General features: G+C 43.2%; 1 protein-coding gene across 1 annotated transcript in view; it reads left to right on the top strand.

The window, feature by feature from the left end:
• Nucleotides 1–15945, top strand: part of efcab12 (EF-hand calcium binding domain 12) — a 46977-nt gene extending 31032 nt beyond the window's left edge. Inside the window, exons 5-6 of the mRNA XM_080184899.1 lie at nt 12322–12429; nt 13130–15945. Of these exons, the coding sequence (XP_080041025.1) occupies nt 12322–12429; nt 13130–13325 (304 nt within the window). The 3' untranslated portion in view covers nt 13326–15945. The remainder of the gene's footprint in view (nt 1–12321; nt 12430–13129) is intronic.
• Nucleotides 15946–20567: the final 4622 nt, after the last annotated feature.

Genomic DNA, 20567 nt, shown 5'->3' with positions numbered 1-20567 from the left:
ATACACGCGCTCACACGATAGCAGCCAAGATTGGTGGCGTAGTGGACAGTGAAGAAAGTTATCTTGGATTGCAACGGGATCTTGATCATTTGGGCCAGTGGGCTGATGAATAGCAGGTGGAGTTTAATTTAGACAAATGCGAGGTGATGCATTTTGGTAGATTGAACCAGGGCAGGACTTACTCAGTTGATGGTAGGCCATGGGAAAGAGTTACAGAACAAAGAGGTTTAGGGGTACAGGTTCATAGCTCCTTGAAAGTGGACTCACAGGTGGACAGAGTGGTGAAGATGGCATTCAGCATGCTTGGTTTCATTGGTCAGAACATTGAATACAGGAGTTGGGACATGTTGTTGAAGTTGTAGAAGACATTGGTACGGCCACACTTAGAACACTGTGTGCAGTTCTGGTCACTCTATCATAGAAAGGATATTATTAAACTAGAAAGAGTGCAGGAGAGATTTACCAGGATGCTATTGGGATTTGATGGTTTGAGTTATAAGGAGACACTGGATAGTGACTTTTTTCTCTGGGAGCGTAGAAGGCTGAGGGGTGATCTTATTGAGGTCTATAAAATAATGAGAGGCGTAGATCAGCTAGATAGTCAATATCTTTTCCCAAAGGTAGGGGAGTCTAAAACTAGAGAGCATAGGTTTAAGGTGAGGGGGGAGATATAAGTGGGTCCAGGGAGGCAGTTTTTTCACACACAGAGTGGTGAGTGTCTGGAACAACGTCCCAACTCCTGTATTCAACCTGGCAGTAAAAGGGTTACAATTTTGTCTTTTAAAAAATGTTCAGATAGTTACATGGATGAGATGGGTATATATGGGCCAAATGTGGGCAATTGGGACTAGCTTAGAGGATTAAAAAAAAGGGCGGCATGGACAAGTCAGGCCAAGGGCCTGTTTCTATGCTGTAAACCTCTATGACTCTACAACACACAATCATAATCACACAATCACAGTCATAAACTCACATCCACACCCACGCAATCATATTCACATACTCACACTTTCATGCACGCACACACTCTCAGAATCGTACAATCATAGTGACATTCTTTCACACAAACACACAGTCACAATCACACTCATAATTTCATATACACACTTGTAAAATCACACTCTCATATTCATACTAACATATTCACACATATACAATGATACACTCATACAAACATACTCTCACAGTCTAAAAAAAACGCAATCACACAATCTCACACACACACCTACAAATACAGCAACATACATACAGACACTCTTACAGTCACGTTTTTACACTGACATACATTCATACAAGCACATACACAATCACACTCTCAAATTCATATGTACACTACAGAACCACTCACATGCACGTTCACACACTGACAAGCTCACACAATGAAACGCTCACACTCACAATCATTTACTCTCGATTGCTCACGCTCATAATTGCTCATGCTCACACTCGTTCACTCTTGCACGCTCACGCTCACACTCGTTCACTATTGCTCACTCACGCTCACCCTCACACACACAGTTGCTCACATACACACACTCCCAGTCGCTCACGCTCGTGCTCACTCGCTCATGCTCACCCTCACACACAGTCACTCACATACTCACATTCCCAATCGCTCACGCTCACACTCATAAGAACATAAGAAATAGGAGCAGGAGTAGGCCATCTAGCCCTTCGAGCCTGCCCCGCCATTCAATAAGATCATGGCTGATCTGTCGTGGCTCAGTTCCACATTCCCGCCCTCCCCCCATAACCCTTAATCCCCTCTCTTATCAAAAACCCATCAACCCGCGTCTTAAAAATATTTAGCGAGGCAGCCTCCACCACTTCAACGGGCAGAGAATTCCAGAGATTCACCACCCTTTGAGTGAAGAAGTTCTTCCTCAACTCCATTCTAAACCGCCCCCCCTTTATCTTGAGGCTGTGCCCCCTAGTCCTACTGTCCTTTCTGAGCAGGAAGAGTCTCTCCACCTCTATCCTATCCATCCCATTCATCATCTTATATGTCTCAATGAGATCTCCCCTCATTCTTCTAAACTCCAACGAGTACAAGCCTAGTTTATTCAGCCTCTCCTCATAGCTCAACCCTTTCAACTCCGGCATCAGCCCAGTAAACCTCCTCTGCACTCCCTCCAAGGCCAAAATATCCTTGCGTAAGTACGGCGCCCAAAACTGCACACAGTACTCCACTCACAATCACTCATGCTCATAATTGCTCACGCTCGTGCTTGCTCATTCACGCTCGCTCACGCTCACCCTCACACACACAGTCGCTCACGTGCTCACACTCTCAATCGCTCACGCTCACAATTGCTCACGTTCATGCTCAGTCACGCTCATGCTCGCTCACTCTTGCTCGCTCATGCTCACATACTCACACTCACACTTGCTCACTCATGCTCGCTCACATACTCACACTATCAATCGCTCACGCTCATAATTGCTCACGCTCCTGCTCACTCACACTTGTTTGCTCACGCTCACACTTGCTCACTCACACTCGATTGCTCATGCTTACATACTCACACTCGCTCAATCACGTTCATGCCCACTGACTCTTGCTTGCTCATGCTCACATATTCACGTTCAAACACACACACTCATGCGCGCAAAACTACGCGCGCGCACACAACAGCACACAATCTCAGTCACATTCTCTCACACATCCTCACACAAAATCTCATTCAAGAACACACAAAAAAACACTCTCAGTCACATTTTCACACACACAAAATCACAGTCTGACTCTCACAATCTCACAAGCACTGTTACAAATACAGTCACATATGTACACCCTGGCAATCATATAAACACGTAATCACAGTCACATTTTCACACACACACACACACACACAAAACCACACTCACATACTCTCACACACATTCACACACACAATGACTCAAACAATTAGACAATCACACACAATCACAATTTCATTCATGCAATCTTTCTCACACACACACACAAACACACACACACACACACACACACAAAACCAGTCACATACATATACATACACACTTAATCACACATACACAAATACACACAATCACAATCACGTTTTCACACAAACACAAAATCACACTCTCACAATCACACACACTCATACAAACGCACTCATTTGCTCACACAATAACAGAGACACTCTCTCAATCTCACACTCAACAATCTTGCTCTCAGTCACGTTTTCACACATACAGATACGCTCACAAAATTATGCTCTCACAATCACACAATCAGACTCATACACAGTCAGACTCATGCCCTCACATAAACATACTCACACTCCCAATCATAGGGAGGTGGGTCAGATGGCTCTCTGACTCAGAATGTGGGGGGGTGGGGGGGATGGGGTTGGGTCAAATGGCTCTCTGATTCATATCAGTGGTAGTGGAGTGGGGAGGGGGGGAAGGGTGGTGGGTCAAATGGCTCTCTGACTCAGATTGGGGGGAGGGAGGTGAGTCAGATGCTCTCTGACTCAGATCAGTGGCGGGGGGGGGGTGGTGGAATGATTGATCTGGGTGTTGGGGGGGTGGAATTAGGGGGTTAGTAATGTTGTGGGGGTGGGACAATGTCTGTGGGGGCCAGAGGGGATGCATTTCCAGCCTGGGAGTGATGTGACAGGAGAGTGTTTTTCTTTCTGCATATGCGCAGTTGGATGTGCCAATCTGAGCTGCAGGATTTTGGGTGCGTTAAACCCTGCCCACAGGCTCCTGCAGCGCAATTCAGAATTTCTGCTATTTTTTCAGGCAGAGTCCATATGGGGGCGCTTGAGAACGGGTCTAAAAGTCGAATCTGAAACACTCCCAGTTTTAAGTCTACCCAGCACTTAGAATGAAAATAAGATAGGACCCTATTTTAACTTTTCCTGTATCGATTGGGATTCACTTAGTGGCATCCAGAAGAGCTTCTCGAAACAGTATATAGATAGTCTAGCTAGGAAAGGGAATGATGGATGGCACAGTGGTTAGCACAGCTGCCTCACAATGCCAGGGTCCCAGGTTCGATTCCCGGCTTGGATTAGTGTCTATGTGGAGTTTGCACGTTCTCCCAGTGTCTGTGTGGATTTCCTCCAGGCACTCTGGTTTCCTCCCACAGTCTGAAAGACATACTGGTTAGGTGCACTGACCCGAACAGGTGCCAGAGCATGACAACTAGGGGAATTTCACAGTAACTCCATTGCAGTGTTAACGTATGCCTTACTTGTGACTAATAAATAAATTTTACTTTACTTTGAACCTGGCCACATGGTTGACGTTTCAGTAGGGGAACAGTTCAGGAACAGTACCAATTTAAGGTACTGATGGATCAAGGTAACTGTAGTCCTCAAGTTAAGGTGCTAAATTGGGGAAGGCTAATCACAACAATATTAGGCAATATTAGACCTGAAGCAAATAGATTGGGGGCAGATGTTTGAGGGCAAATCAACATCTGGCATGTAGGAGGCTTTCAAGTGTAAGTTGATAAGAATTCAGGACCGGCACATTCCTGTAAGGATGAAGGGCAAGTATGGCAAGTTTTGGGAACGTTGGATAACAAGAGATATTATGAGCCTAATCAAAGAGAAAAAGGAAACATTTGTCAATGCTAGGAGGCTGGGAACACACGAAGCAGTGTGGAATACAAGAAAAGTAGAAAGAAACTTAAGCAAGGAATAATAAGGGCTAAAACGGGTCACAAGAAGTCATTGGCCAACAGAATTAATGAAAATCCCAAGGATTTTTATATATACATATAAAGAGCCAGGGAGAGGGAATATATATATATACATAATATAATATACATATAATATAATATATACATGTATAAAGAGCTCAAGAGCAGGGGAGGGAATCTATGTGTGGAGCCAGACGAAGTAGAACATAGAACATAGAACACTACAGCACAAATAGGCCCTTCGGCCCACGAGTTGCGCCGATCACATCAACACCTACCAATCTATAGACCTATCTATAACCCCCAATCCCATTAAACCCCATATACTCATCCAGAAGTCTTTTAAAAGACCCCAGCGAGTTCACCTCCACCACCACTGACGGCAGCCGATTCCATTCACTCACCACCCTCTAAGTGAAAAACTTACCCCTAACATCACTTCTGTACTTAGCTCCCCGCAACTTAAATCTGTGTCCTCTCGTAGCGACCATTCCAACCCGGGGAAATAGCCTCTGAGAATCCACCCTATCTATTCCTCTCAACATTTTATAAACTTCTATCAGGTCGCCTCTCAACCTTTGTCTCTCCAGGGAAAAGAGTCCCAGCTCCCTCAACCTAACTTCAACCTAACCTAGGTAAGGTATTAAATGAGTACTTTGTGTCAGTATTCACCAAAGAAAAGGACTTGGTGGAATATGAGTCTGGGGAAGGGTGTGTAGATAAAGAACAAAGAAACCTACACCACAGGAACAGGCCCTTCGGCTCTCCAAGCCTGCACCGACCATGCTACCCAACGTAAATAAAATCCCCTACCCTTCCGGGGACCAAATCCCTCCATTCCCATCCTATTCATGTATTTGTCCATATCCGCTTCTACCATGTCCCCCGGCAGCGAGTTCCAGGCACCCATGACCCTCTGTGCAAGAACTCTGTCTCGTACATCTCCTTTAAATCTTGCCCCTTGCACCTGAAACCTGTGCCCCCTAGTAATTGACTCTTTCACCCTGGGAAAAAGCTTCTGACTAGCCACTTTGTCCATGCCTCTCATAATCTTGTAGACTTCCCAACCTCCATCGTTCCAGTGAGAACAATCTAGTTTCTCAAATCTCTTCTCATAGCTAATACCCTCCATACCAGGGCAACATCCTGGTAAAGCTTTTCTGTACCCTCTCCAAAGCCTCCACATCTTTCTGGTAGTGTGGCAACCAGAATTGAACACTATATTCCAAGTGCAACCTAACTAAGGTTCTATAAAGCTGCAACATGATTTGCCAATTTTTAAACTCAGTGCCCTGGCTGATGAATGCAACCATGCCATATGCCTTCTTGACTATCTTCTCCACCTGTGTTGTCATTTTCAGTGACCTGTGTACCTGTACACCCTTTGCCTATCATTACTCTTAAGGGTTCTGCCATTTACTGTACATTTTTTATCTGTATTAGACCTTCCAAATGCACATTAATCTCCATCTGCCATCTCTCCGCTCAAGTCTCCAACCGATCTATATCCTGCTGTATCCTCTGATGGTCCTCATCGCTATCCACAAACCTTTGTGTCATCCGCAAACTTACTAATCAAACCAGTTACATTTTCCTCAAAATCATTTATATATCAAATAGCAAAGGTCCCAGCACTGATGCCTGAGGAACGCCACTTGTCACAGCCCTCCATTCGGAAATGCACCCTTCCACTGCTACCCTCGTGTCTTTTTTGACCAAGTCAGTTTTGAATCCACCTTGCCAGCTCACCTCTGATCCTATGCAACTTCACCTTCTGTACCAGTCTGCCATGAGGGACCTTATCAAAGGCCTTACTGAAGTCTGTGTAGAAAACATCCACTGCCCTACCCTTATCAATCATCTTCATCACTTCCTTGAAAAACTCAATAAAATTAGTGAGACACAACCTCCCCTTCACCAAACCATGTTGTCTCTCACTAACACGTCCACGTATTTCCAAGTGGGAATAAATCTTGTCTCGAAGAATCCTCTCTAATAATTTCCCTACCACTGCTGTAATGCTCATCAGCCTAGTTACCTGGATTATTCTTGCTACCTTCTGAAACAAAGGAACAACATTGTTTATTCTCCAATCCTCTGCTACCTCCTTGTAGCCAGTGAGGATACAAAGATTTCTCTCAAGGCTCCAGCAATTTCTTCCCTTGCCTCTCTCAGTATTCTGGGGTATATATCCCATCTGGCCCTGGGGACTTACCTACCTTAATGTTTTTCTACAACCTCCTTTTTGATCCCAATATGACTCAAACTATCTGCACACCCTTTCCCAGACTCATCATCCACCAAGTCCTTCTCTTTGGTGAATACTTATGCACAGTACTCATTTAATACCTTGCCCATTTCCTCTGGCTCCAAGCATAGATTCCCTTCCTTGTCCTTGAGTGGGCCAACCCTCTCCTTTGCTACCCTTTGCTCTTTATATATGTAAAAAAAAAGCTTGGGATTTTCCTTAATCCTGCTATGAGGGACCTCGTCAAAGGCCTTACTGAAGTCTGTAGAAAACATACACTGATCTACCCTCATCAATCATCTTTGTCACTTCCTCAAAAAAGCTCAATACTTTGCCAATGCTTTTTCGTGACTTCTTGTAGCCCTCCTTGCTTAAGTTTCTTTCTACTTTGCTTATATTCCACACTTGATTCATGTGTTCCTAGCCTCGACAATGCTTCCTTTTTCTCTTTGATTAGGCTTACGATATCTCTTGTTATCCAAAACTTGCCATACTTATCCTTTTTCCTTACAGGAATGTGCTGGTCCTGAATCTCTGTCAAGTTGCACTTGAAAGCCTCCCACATGCCAGATGTTGAATTGCGTTCAAACATTTGTCCCCAATCTATATTCTTGTTCCTACCTAATATTGTTGTAATTAGCCTTCCCCCAGTTTAGCAGCTTCACCTCAGACTACACTTACCTTTATCCATCAGTACCTTAAAGCGTACTGAATTGTGGTCACTGTCCCCAAATTGCTCCCCTGGCCTGGCTCATTCCCCAATGCCAGATCCAGCATGGCCCCTTCCCTAACTGGACTATCTACATACTGTTTCAAGAAGCCCTCCTGGATGCTCCTTACAAACTCTGCCCCATCCATGCCCTTAGCACTAAGTGAGTTCCAGTCAATATAGGGGAAGTTAAAATCTCCCACCATAACAACCCTGTTACTTTTACACCATGCCAAAATCTGCCTACATATCAGTTCCTCTATCTCCTGCTAGCAGTTGGGTGGCCTATAGTAAACCCCCAACATTGTGACTACACACCCTTCCTATTCTTGAGCTTTACCCATATTGCCTCACTGTATGAAACCTCCGAGGCATCCTCCAGCAGTACAGCTGTGAGATTCTCCTTAACCAGGAAAATCCAAAGGCTTTTTATAAGCTTTCCCCTATAAACACAGACCAACTCACTCGCACACATAGATCTTGTGACTCTGCTAGAGGGATAAACTAATCAAGATGTAGATGGTGCCCTCTATCCTTCAATGATTCCCTTTCGAAATAGACCTGGGTAGTCCCAGATGTGAGACGGATCTGTTAACAACTCAGCAGGAGTTTTGATCTGCAAATCATCTGGTTTTGTGAATATAATGTTTTAAAATGGAGTAAATGCTTTAATTCTTGAACTCATGTTGGAAGCTTCTCGTAGCGATGGCCAATCCTATGATTCATGTGACTTATAACAGCTATTCTTTGGTTCAGTGAACAGCAACAAGAAGAATGTTTTATGTACTAAGTTTTAAATTATTTTCATGTTTAATAACATAACAGGAGGAAATGGTTGGATTAGTCATGATAGTTCAAAACAGTCCCTATGCAGGAATTATTCCTCCTGTTTAGAAAATTGCTAATGTCACTCTTTTCTTTGAGAAGACAGGATAATTAAACAAGGAAATGTTACCTCTGTAACCTAATATGATTTGTGGAGATGATACTGGAATCTGTTATTAGGGACAGAATGACTGAGTATTTGGATAATATGAGTTAATCTGAGAAACAGCATAGATTTGTGAAGGGTAAATCATGTTTAATAAACCAAGTTAAACATTTTTGAAAAGGCATCAAGATGGTAAAGATGAGAATGTCCACGGCTTTTTCTTAATGTGGATTTCCAGAAAGCACTTGACAAGTTTCTACATAAGAAACTTAACAACAATCTCAAACGTTAGAACAATAATTTTACCAGCATTCTGCTCTCTCACCTTTCACTTTTGTTACTTCTGCATCGTAGAGTTTATGCCATTGGTTTCTGATTGTGTCGAGAATGACGTGTAAACACATGGCAAATTCCTTCTACTTACCAATCTTAATTTGTCTCTTTTCAAAAAGAGTCCTTCAGATTATCTTTGAAGTATTTTCTCTGTACATCTTGAGACCAGGTACCATCCTTAACTTGTGAAAAGGGAAGCTGAGTATTTATTTACAGATGTTCAAACCAGTTGATATGTGCAATCTTCTTTGCGATCCTCTCCATTTGGGTCCGGCAGTTTGCGATGTCAGTGGTAGTCATGATGTGGAGATGCTGGCGTTGGACTGGGGTAAACACAGTAAGAATTCTTACAACACCAGGTTAAAGCATATTGATACAGACATCAAGTTTCAACAAAGATGCACTTTAACATGGGGTTGTGAGACTTCTTAATGTGTTTATCCCAGTCCAACGCTGGCATCTCCACATCAGAAAAGTCAAGTACCAGGGGAGTATAAGGTGCGCAGGTTTAGAGATGTGCGAGGCACGTTTTTATACAGGTGGTGAATGTCTGGAACGTGCTGCCCGGGAGATGATGGGAGCAGGTACGCTATTGGCATTTAAGGAGCAACTAGATGAATACATGAATAGGATGGGTATGGAAGGATATAGACTCCATAAGTGGTTATAGTTTAGGCAGGCATCGTGATCAGCACAGGTTTGGAGGGCTGGAGGGCCCATTCCTGCGCTATACTGTTCTTTGTTCACATCTCCAGTTTGGAGTTTGCATCATTGGAATTCTAGACCCCACACATACACACATGCATGCACAGCACATGTACACGTGTACATGAATGCACACACATTCCTTCCATGTACCAGTCTTAATTAGTCCCTTTTTCAAAAAGAGTTCTTCAGATTATCTTTAAAATATTTTCTCTGTACACCTTGAAACCAGGTACCATCCTTAACTTGTGAGAAGGGAAGCTGAGTATTTATTTACAGATGTTCAAACCAGTTGATATGTGCAATCTTCTTTGCGATCCTCTCCATTTGGGTCCGGCAGTTTGCGATGTCAGTGGTAGTCATGATGTGGAGATTTATTTGCGGATGCAGTGTTCAGACCAGTGGAACTGATTTCACATGATCATGGTTGCAACACTGGAGAGGTTGTCTTTGGTGAGGATGCTGAAGTTTGTTCACCTGACTTTGACTATCTTTCAGAGACATTGCTGGTAGAAATTCTGCAACATTCAGAGAGTTCTTTGGTTGGTGACAGGTTGTGCGCACAGGCACATGCACACGCGCACACAGGCACATCCATTCGCGCAGACCCAAGCGCACACGCACGGGGCACAAGCACACATGCACGGGCACACAAACACGGATGCACAAGCATGTGCACACAGGCACACCATGCAGGCGTGCGCGTGCACATGTGCATACAGGGACGCATACACACACATGTACACAAGCACATGCACACACAGACGAAGATGTGCACAGGCAGAGACACACACAAAGCAAATTGGAGAGAAAAGAGCTACATATAAAGGAGTAATTGTAAAAGAACCAGAGCCAATGAAGGTTTCTTCACAGGAATTAAGGTTCAGATGGGTTCAACTCACTGAGAAAAGAATTTGCTAAATTCCTTCAAAGTTGATTGACTCAACAAGATGAGGCTGGTAGCCAGAGACTTGGCGTACTCTACAGGCAATGACAGAAACTTTCCAGGCTTGAAGGACTTGAGCCTGGCTTCAGGGAAAACAAACTGGTTGTTAACAGCAGATTGCCTTGGGCATCCAGGAATGTAATTAAAACTTCGCAAAGGCCAGAGGAGCTGGCTCGCGTGGTGTTGTCCAATGATGAGTCAGTTTCAGGTTAGCACAGTGGCAGCCATGTGTACCCATCTACAAGCTGTACTGCATTCACCAAGGTTCCTTAGGCAACACCTTCCAAACCTATGACCACTACCCTCTAGAAGGACAAGGGCAGCAGACACATGGGAACACCACTATCTGCACTTTCTCCTACAGGTCACTCATGTTGACTTGGAAATAGATCTGTTCTTTCATTGTTGCTGGATCAAAATCCTGGAATTCCCTCCCTAACAGCAGTGTGGGACTGCAGTGGTTCGAGAAGGCAGCTCATCACCACCTTCTTGAGGGCGATTTAGGGATGAGGAATAGTTCGCTCTCTGAACTAGCAACACCTGAAACGTGAAATATTTTTTAAAAATACTGACCAAGCATGTCCCTCCAGTCACTTGATTCACCTCATTCCCCAATACCAGATCCAGATTTCTGGATGGTCTGAGGAATAGAATGTTCAAGGAAGTTCTCCTGAACACATTTCAGAAATACCTTGCCCTCCCTTCACTTTACCCTTACAATTATATTAGGGTTATAGGAAACTGTTTTAAATAAGCATCAGAGCCTTGGGACGTTCCTGGAAATCAACTGTTACATGTGTTGATGTTTTTCTCTTTTACTCCACAGGTGCGTCAGTCCACCTTGTTGTCTAACGAGTGGCATACATGCAGTGGGTCGTGCGTGGGCTGCTCTTGGATGTTTCGAGAGTAGCCTAGTACTTTGCGTCATTTGTGTACGCTTCAACTGGACCAGCAGATGGGCACCACGATAGTTCAGTGACTATCACTGTTTGCTGTGCAGATACATGGATTTGGGCCAGTATCTGTGGGAGTTTGCACGTTCTCCCTGTGGTTGCGTGGGTTTCCTCCAGTGCTCCGATTTCCTCCCACATCCCAAAGATGTGCTCATAGGCTGACTGGTGTAACAAATTGTCCCTAAATTATTCTCCCCTCAATCTGGTTTCCAATGTGGGTGCCATAAGCAAGGGTGGAAGAGGAAAAGCACAATGTTAAAATGGCGGCGCGGGCTTGTTGGGCCGAAGGGCCTGTTTCCTGTGCTGTGTTGTTCTTTGTTATATCCAAACCAATATTTGGGTAATTAACATTCTCCTCTCCTTCCATTATCCCTGCTCTTTTAGACAGCTTTTGCTCCAAACTACTTTGACTACCATCTGGCTGTCTTTGATGCTCATTTTCCTTAACCTCAGGGATAGTAATATAATCAGATATTTCTGATCCTCAGTTTCTGAGGATCCTCTCATCTGGTTTCTCTTACTCTGCACCAACTCCATTCTGAATCTATATCTCTTTGCAGGTCTGGAGTAAACTGTGCACACAATGCACCTCCATGATGTATCAAAATGCCTGTAACTCATATTCCTGATCAGTGATTGGAGTGGAGATATTGCAATGATTGTCCCATTGTTGTAAATTCCCACATTTTACTATCCAAACATTGATGAAATCTCTGACCTTGGACCATCACTGCTAGAAATCTAGAACTCATCATTGTGTTGCAGCTTCACTCATTTTATTTCACTTATTTTACTTGGCTTACTTTGAATTTTTCACGTTTCTCTGGATTTTTCCTCAGAGTGTCTAAGACCAGGAGAAGGCGTTGGAAAGGGAAGGATGCTAGAGCTCTGTCCCCTAGCAACAAGAAACAGCAGATGACGCTAGATGACTATACGAAACATACAAGGTTAAGTTCTCCAATGTTATATTATGTGGAATTGCTAAATAATGTTGTCATTTCTCAGTGATTGCAAAGTACATCCTGTGCCAGATGGGCTGGCGAACTTAGATCCTCTGTTCACAGCACTGGAAACTAATAGCAGGCACCACAATCTCACTGAGCCATACTTAGACACACGCACACACACACACAAGGGCACAGAGACACACACATTGTCCACTGGGGCATGCGCGCGCGCGCACACACACACACACACACAGGCATACAGACACACACATATACATATTGTCCACTGAGAGAGACACACACGCTCGCACTGCATTCACTGAAAACTTGTCCCAGTAATGATAACTATTATCAATTGTGGTAAAAATCCATCTGGTTTATTATTCTTTAGTGAAGGAAACCTATCATTCTTACCTGGTCTGGCCTACATGTGACCCCAGACCCACAGCAATATGGTTGACCCTTAACTGCTTTTTTAAATGGCCAAGTGAGATATTCAGTTGAAGGGCAATTAAGGATGGGCAATAAATGTTGGCTGTTCCAGTGGCATGAAAGAATAAAAAGCATTAAATTTCTCCATTGTATAAACATTCTCAATTGCATTGACTCTGTCAAAACCCACAAGTGGAAATCCAGCTGTAAAGGTTCGAATATAATTTGTGTGTTAGATGAATTGCCTTCTACCAATTTTGCTTTTCAGGAAGTTGAAGATGAAGCTTCAGCCTCTGACAGGCTTGTCTCCCAACATTCAAGGTAATCCAAGAGCCTTTTGGCCTGGTCACACTTTGGACAAAGTGCGCATGCACCTCCCGAATGCCAGTACCCATGAAGATACAAGACTCAGTTCCCATAACTACCAAATTGACAAGGGTTGGCCCATCAGTAACCAAGGATAGCTTATATATGGAGGTATCGAATTGAACAAGCGTTACTGGCTGTGATCTACCTACTGTAGTTGAACTGTGTCTGCAGATAGTTCCCTTTGTGGCACTCGGACGATGCTGAAATCTGCCGACTCCTTCTCAGAAACATGAATTTGTGCCAAAAGTTGTACAAAGTCTGAGTTTAGATAACAAATTTAAAAAGCTTCTGCAGAGAATGAGAGGTGGACTTTTACCTTCTTGGCCAAGTTCCTTATAAATATTTCAACTGAACGTACACTTTGCAGTGTAAACATACATCATTTTATGAGAGCAAAACATCTTAAAACCAAATAAAACATTTTATTCACAATTTATTTTTATGAAGATCGACTAACTGTTGCCATTAACTAATCATGCAAGGATTGAGAGGGGGTGTTGATTTAAGGATCAGGTAAGACAAACAGAGCAATATCAGTAAGACCTTTTGCCCAGTAAATGGAAACCTGCAACTCACTGAATCATAAATTGTTATGACACAGAAGGGAGTGATTTGCACCAGCTCTTTAAATGAGCTTCATGACTTTGTGTTGATATAGGAGCAGAATTGGGCCATTCAGCCTATTACACCTGCTCCACCATTCAACCTTAGCTGATAAATGTCTCACCCCCATTCATCCATCTTTTCCCTGTAACCTTACCAATCAAGAACCTGTCTTTGACTTAAATACACTCAATGATCTGGCCTCCACAGCTTTCTGTAGCAATGAATTCGATAGATTCCGTGGAATTTCTGAAGCAATTTCTCCTCACCTCAGTTCTAAAGTGCCTTTGGATCCTAGTCTTGCCCATTAATGGAAACAACTTCCCCATGTCCATTCTATCCAGGCCTTTAAGTATTCTGCAAATTTCAATGAGATTCCCACCCCCCCTACCTTCTAAACTGTTAGGGTCTTTTAAGAGACTTCTGGATGAGTACATGGGATTTAATGGGATTGCGGGTTATAGATAGGCCTGGTAGGTAGAGATATGATCAGTGCAACTTGTGGGCCAAAGGGCCTGTTTGTGTTGTTTGTGTTCCATGTAAACTCCATCCAATACAGACCCAGAGTCCTCAAATGCACCTCATATGTCAAGCTTTCAATTCCCAGGATCATTCTTGACCACCTTCTGTAGACCAGCATATCCTTACTGAGATGTGGGGCCCAAAATTGCTCACAATATTCCAAATGTGGTCTGACCAGAGCCTTATAAAAACACAACAGTATCAACAAACTGCTTTTGTATTTTAGTTATCTTGAAATGAATACTAACGTTGCATTCCTAACTACCAATTCAACCTGCAAATGAATCCTGAACTAAAATTCCCAAATACCTTTGCACTTCCGATTTCTAAATTATCTCCCCATTTAGGAAATAGTCTACTCTTATGTTCTTCCTACCAAAGTGCATAACCTCACTTATGAGGGACATAGATAAGGTCAACATATTTTCCCAATGGTAGGAGAGTCTAAAACTAGACGTCATAGGTTTAAGGTAAGAGGGGAGAAATACTAAAGGGTCCAAAGGGGCAATCTTTTCACAGAGTTGAGAGTATCTGGAACGAGCTGCCAAAGGTAGTCGTAGACGGGTAATTGAACCCGGGTCCCTGGCACTGAGAGGCAGCAGTGCTAACCAATGTCTGTGATTATGGTTCCGTCTATAACCGTTCTGTGAAGGTTCAAAAATTTTGTCTTTTAAGAAGCATTTAGGTATGGATAAGATGGGTTTAGAGAGATATGGGCCAAACATGGGTAACTGGGACTAGTTTAATGGTAAAAACTGGGTGGCATGGACAAGTTGGACCAATGGGTCTGTTTCTATGCTGTAAATCTCTGTGACGCATGCTTAGCCATGTTATATTCCATCTATTTTGCCCATTCTCCTAACCTGTCCAAATCCTTCTGCAGCCTCCCCATCTCCTCAATACTACCTGTCCCTCCACCTATCTTTGTATCATCTGCAAATGCCCGCCAGTTCCTTCATCCAGATCATTAATGTATGAAGTAAAAAGTTGTGGTCTCAACACTGACCCCTGCAACACTCCATTAGTCATCAGCTGCCACTCTGAAAAGGACCCCTTTATCCCCACTCTCTGCCTTCTGCCAGTCAGTCAATCTTCTATCCATGCTAGCACCTTGCTCTAACACTGTAAGCTCCTATCTTATTCAGCAGCCTTGTGCAGCGTCTTGTCAAAGGCCTTCTGGAAATTCAAGTAAACAACATTCACTGGCTCTCTGTCTAATCTGCTCATTATCTCCTCAAAGAACTCTAACAGATTTGTCAGGCATGACTTCCCCTTGACGAAACCATACCCTCCACATCACGACAGAACTACTTTAAGGATGAAGGAAGCAGAGATAATCAATTATTTAAAAGAAAATTTGGATAGGCACTCAATGGAAATACACTTATAGAGCTTAAAAACTCAAGTGGGGAAATGTGATTGCACGACTTCGTGCAGAACAGCTATGCTTTGTACAGCAATGAACATAAGAACATAAGAAATAGGAGCAGGAGTAGGCCAACTAGCCCTTCGAGCCTGCCCCGCCATTCAATAAGATCATGGCTGATCTGTCGTGGCTCAGTTCCACATTCCCGCCCTCTCCCCATAACCCTTAATCCCCTCTCTTATCAAAAACCCATCAACCCGCGTCTTAAAAATATTTAGCAAGGTAGCCTCCACTTCAACGGGCAGAGAATTCCAGATATTCACCACCCTTTGAGTGAAGAAGTTCCTCCTCAACTCTGTTATAAACCGCCCCCCACTATATCTTGAGGCTGTGCCCCCTAGTCCTACTATCCTTTCTGAGCGGGAAGAGTCTCTCCACCTCTATCCTATCCATCCCATTCATCATCTTATACGTCTCAATGAGATCTCCCCTCATTCTTCTAAACTCTAATGAGTACAAGCCTAATTTATTCAGCCTCTCCTGATAGCTCAACCCCCTCAACTCCGGCATCAGCCTAGTAAACCTCCTCTGCACTCCCTCCAAGGCCAAAATATCCTTGCGTAAGTACGGCGCCCAAAACTGCACACAGTACTCCAGCTGCGGCCTCACCAATGCCCTATACAGCTGCAGCAAGACCTCCCTACTTTTATATTCAATCCCCCTCGCGATGAAGGCCAGCATCCCATTCGCCTTCCTGACCACCTGCTGCACCTGCAAGCTGGGTTTTTGCGACTCATGCACAAGGACCCCGAGGTCCCTCTGCACCGTCGCCTGCTGCAGTTTTTCTCCACGTAAGTAATAATCCTTCCTACCATTATTCCTACCAATGCTTCTGTCACTCTCTGGAATTTAATCAAACTGACCTTGTCATACTGCAGAAGGAGGTCATTTGGCCCATTGAGCCTGCACTGACAAAAATCCCACCCACACCCTGTCCCCATAACCTCATACATTTAATGTATGTTCTAATCCCCTCACATTAAGGGGTAATTTAGCATGGCCAACCCAACTAACCTGCATCTCTTTGGGCTAAAGCACCCGGAGGAAACCCTGGCAGACATATGGAGAATGTGCAAACTCCACATGAGCAGTCACCTGAGGCCAGAACTGAACCCAGGTCCCTGGCACTGAGAGGCAGCAGTGCGAACCAATGTGCCGCCATATTTCTGTGATTAAGGTTATAGAAGAACCATTCTGTGAAGGTTGAAAAATGGGAACAATCCACACTATTGGGCACAGAGTGAGAGGCTAGGCACAGGGAGAAAGAAACCAGGATCCAGCAGAAAGACAGAGAGACAGAGAAAAAGAGACCAGGTCCCTGCACGGCGAGAGAAAGAGAGAGAGAGAAAGAAAGAGAGACTTGGTGGGTTGAAGGACCTTTTTGGTGCTGTATTACTACTCTATTGTAATATTTGAAGGAAAGACTGGAAACAGCAGAAAAGAGTAAAACTGAGTACTTTACATACATAGTTATAACTTATGTTAAAATTATTGTATATGAAAGAATTAAACAAAACAAGCAAAGTTTATTTTTGTTTAAAAATGTGAACAAAGAACAGTAACAGCATAGGAACAGGCCCTTTGGCACTCCAAGCCTGCACCAACCATGATGCCTCCCTAAACTAAAACCGTACACACTTATGGAATTGGTATCCTTGCATTCCTATCCTATTCATGGATTCTTTTTGATGCCCCTTAAATGCTGCTATCGTACCAGATCCCATTACCTCCCCAGGTAGTGCACTCCAGACATTCACAACACTGTAAAAAAAAACTTGCCTCGCACACCTCCCTTAAACTTTTCCCCACACATCTTAAATCTATGTGGTCTAGTACTTGATTTTCTACATTATGAAAGAGCATCTGACTATTCACTTTGTCCATGGGACTCATAATCTTGTAAACTTCTATCAGGTCACCCCTCAACCTCCGTCATTCCAGTGAGAACAAATCGAGTTTATCCAATCTCTCCTCATAGCAAACACCTTCCAGACTAGACAACATCCTGGTAAACCTCTTCAGTTCTTCTTCCAAAGCATCCACCTCCTTCTGGCAACCAGAATTGTACACAATATTCCAAATGAGGCCTAACTAAGGTTCTGTACAGTTGCAGCACGACCTGCAAATTTTTATACTCAATGCCCTGACCAATGAAGGCAAGCATGCTGTATGCTCAGAATAGATGCAGACAGCACTGATATGAAGTTGAATTTTTTTTATTGGATAATTTAAAACGGGTGGCACTTGAATCTCAGGGGGACCAATATCCTGGTGGGACAGTTGGCGAAGGTTACTGGGGAGAAACTAGAATGGTTGGAGGGGAGGGAATCGAAATGAAGTGACTGGGAGTGAGGAGGTTAGCTCACAAATAGAGAGAGATTGTCGACAGTGTAAGAGGGAGGATAAACAGGTGATGGAGAAGGGGAGTGCTCAGACCAAAGGTTTGAGATGTGTTTATTTTAACGCTAGGAGTGTTGTGAACAAGGTGGATGAATTTAGAGTGTGGATCGCTGCTTGGAAATGTGATGTGGTGGCCATTACAGAGACTTGGACGTCTCAAGGACAGGACTGGATACTTCAAGTGCTGGGTTTCAGATGTTTCAGGAGGGACAGAAAACAACGGTTTGATCAAGCAGATGCAGCACGGATTCGTGAAGGGGAAGTTGTGTTTAACGAATGCAAGGTAAGTCCATTCAAAAGTCCATGCAAAACAGCAGCAGGGAAGAAGCTGTTCTTAAGTCGGTTGGTACATGACCTCAGATTTTGTCTTTTTCCTGACGGAAGATCAAAGAGAGGATGTCCAGGTGCGTGGGGTCCTTAATAATAATGCTGGCTGCTTTGCCGAGACAACAGGAAGTGTAGACAGAGTCAATGGATCAGAGACTGGTTTGTGTGATGGATCGGGCTACATTCACCACCTTTTGTAGTTTCTTGTGGTCTCGGGCAGAGCAGAAACCATGCTAAACTGTGATACAACCAGAAAGAATGCTTCCTTTTGTGCATCTGAGAGACTTGAAGAGAGTCGTAGCTGACACGCCAAATTTCCTTAGTCTTCTGAGAAAGTAGAGGTGTTGGTGAGCTTTCTTAACTATAGTGTCGGCATGGGGGGACCAGGGCAGGTTGTTGGTGATTTGGACAGCTAAAACTTGAAGACCTTGATCCTTTCTACTTCGTCCCTCTAGATGTAGACGGGGCATGTTCTCCTTTACACTTCCTGAAGTCAACAACAATCTCCTTCATTTTGCTGAAATTCAGAGAAAGATTATTGTTGCCGCACCAGTTCATCAGATTCTCTATGTTATTCCTGTACTCTGTCTCATCATTGTTTGAGATCTGATCCACTATGGTGATGTCGTCAGCAAACTTGAAAATTGAACTGGAGGGGAATATAAATTTATTACATTTGTCCAAAATCTTCTGCTTATCATCATCTCCAATGTTTCCTTTCAACTTTTCACCCTGAGTTGAAAGCATAAAATTCCAAAGCATTTTTGGCAGCAACTTTTTCATGTTTTTGGTCATCTTCCATTTTGTGCTTTTCAGCTTCCAGGACCATATATATTATCTTTGTTGTTCAAGCAACCTTTGTCAGGTGAGGGTTATCTCGTTTTCCTTTCCAGTGCTTTATCCCTTGCAGACAGATTCAAAATACCATTGGCATCAATATCAAATGCCACCTCAATTTGAGGCACACCCCATGGAGCAGGTGAAATTCCACTCAGCTCAAACTTGCCCAGCAATTGTTATCCTTAGTCATGGCTCTTTCACCTACAAACACCTGGATCAACACACCAGTAGGTGGTAAAGTCTGTGTCTGCTTTGTTGGAATTGTGGTGTTGCACTTGATTAATATAGTCATTACATACATACCCAGAACAGTTCAAAAAAATCACCAATTTAGCTTGACACATTAAAAAGGAAATCAAAAAATTTAAACAGCTGCCACCCTCCACCTTGTGGAGCAGGCAACTGATTGGCTACGTTCAATTGGAAGCTCCATGATGCAAGGACTGGTGTTATTCTTTATTATTATTGTAATTATGTACTGCATAATTCTGTTCCTTAAATGCATGTGTAACTGTTTAATGACAATAGAGAAGGGTAAATCCATCATGATGATGACCGTCAAAGGAACAGGAAGCAAACCATTCTCGCACCTGAAGGAAGTTTCACATATTTGATTCAAAATGGTTAGATGGAATCAAAAGGAGGAATTGTTGAGCTTGTGAATGGTTTGCTTAATTTATGCAAAAGACTTCATTTTAAGATATTTCTGCCTATGTAACTAACTCTGCTAAGCTTTGAAACTAATTTGGCCACATTTTAAGGCTTAGCAGGCATGCCGGGATTAGCTCAGAAATTGTATTTTCACAGAATGCAGTCAAATGTTAGCGGAAATGACTTTTTCATAAGCAAAGCAAAGTTTTTCATAAACAAGCACCTTCATGGCCACAGCTGCAAGTTGTTTAGAAAGTTAGAGACACTGTTAGTACCTAGTAATTCCCTAACACAGATAACTGAAAAGTCATGATGCTGTATACTGCTATATTTGTTCAGGTCAGTCCAGTGTAAGATTGGATCGAGTCTGTATCTGGACTAGTTTTTGCTGGTATCTATCTCTTTCTCACTCAAGTAAGCTTTTTTTTGCTTTCTGTAATTTGTTCATTTTAAATTATTCAATAAAAAAACCAACTTATTAGTGCCATCTATGTCTATACTGAGGAATGAATGGAATATGAATAACATGCATTGACATTCTCCTCTTCAGTGCTTGAACAACACCTTT

This window comes from Carcharhinus amblyrhynchos, chromosome 3 (assembly GCF_965287045.1).
Source record: "Carcharhinus amblyrhynchos chromosome 3, sCarAmb.v2.hapA, whole genome shotgun sequence".
In the NCBI taxonomy this organism is placed as follows: Eukaryota; Metazoa; Chordata; class Chondrichthyes; order Carcharhiniformes; family Carcharhinidae; genus Carcharhinus; species Carcharhinus amblyrhynchos.
This window is presented reverse-complemented; position numbering and strand designations above follow the sequence as displayed.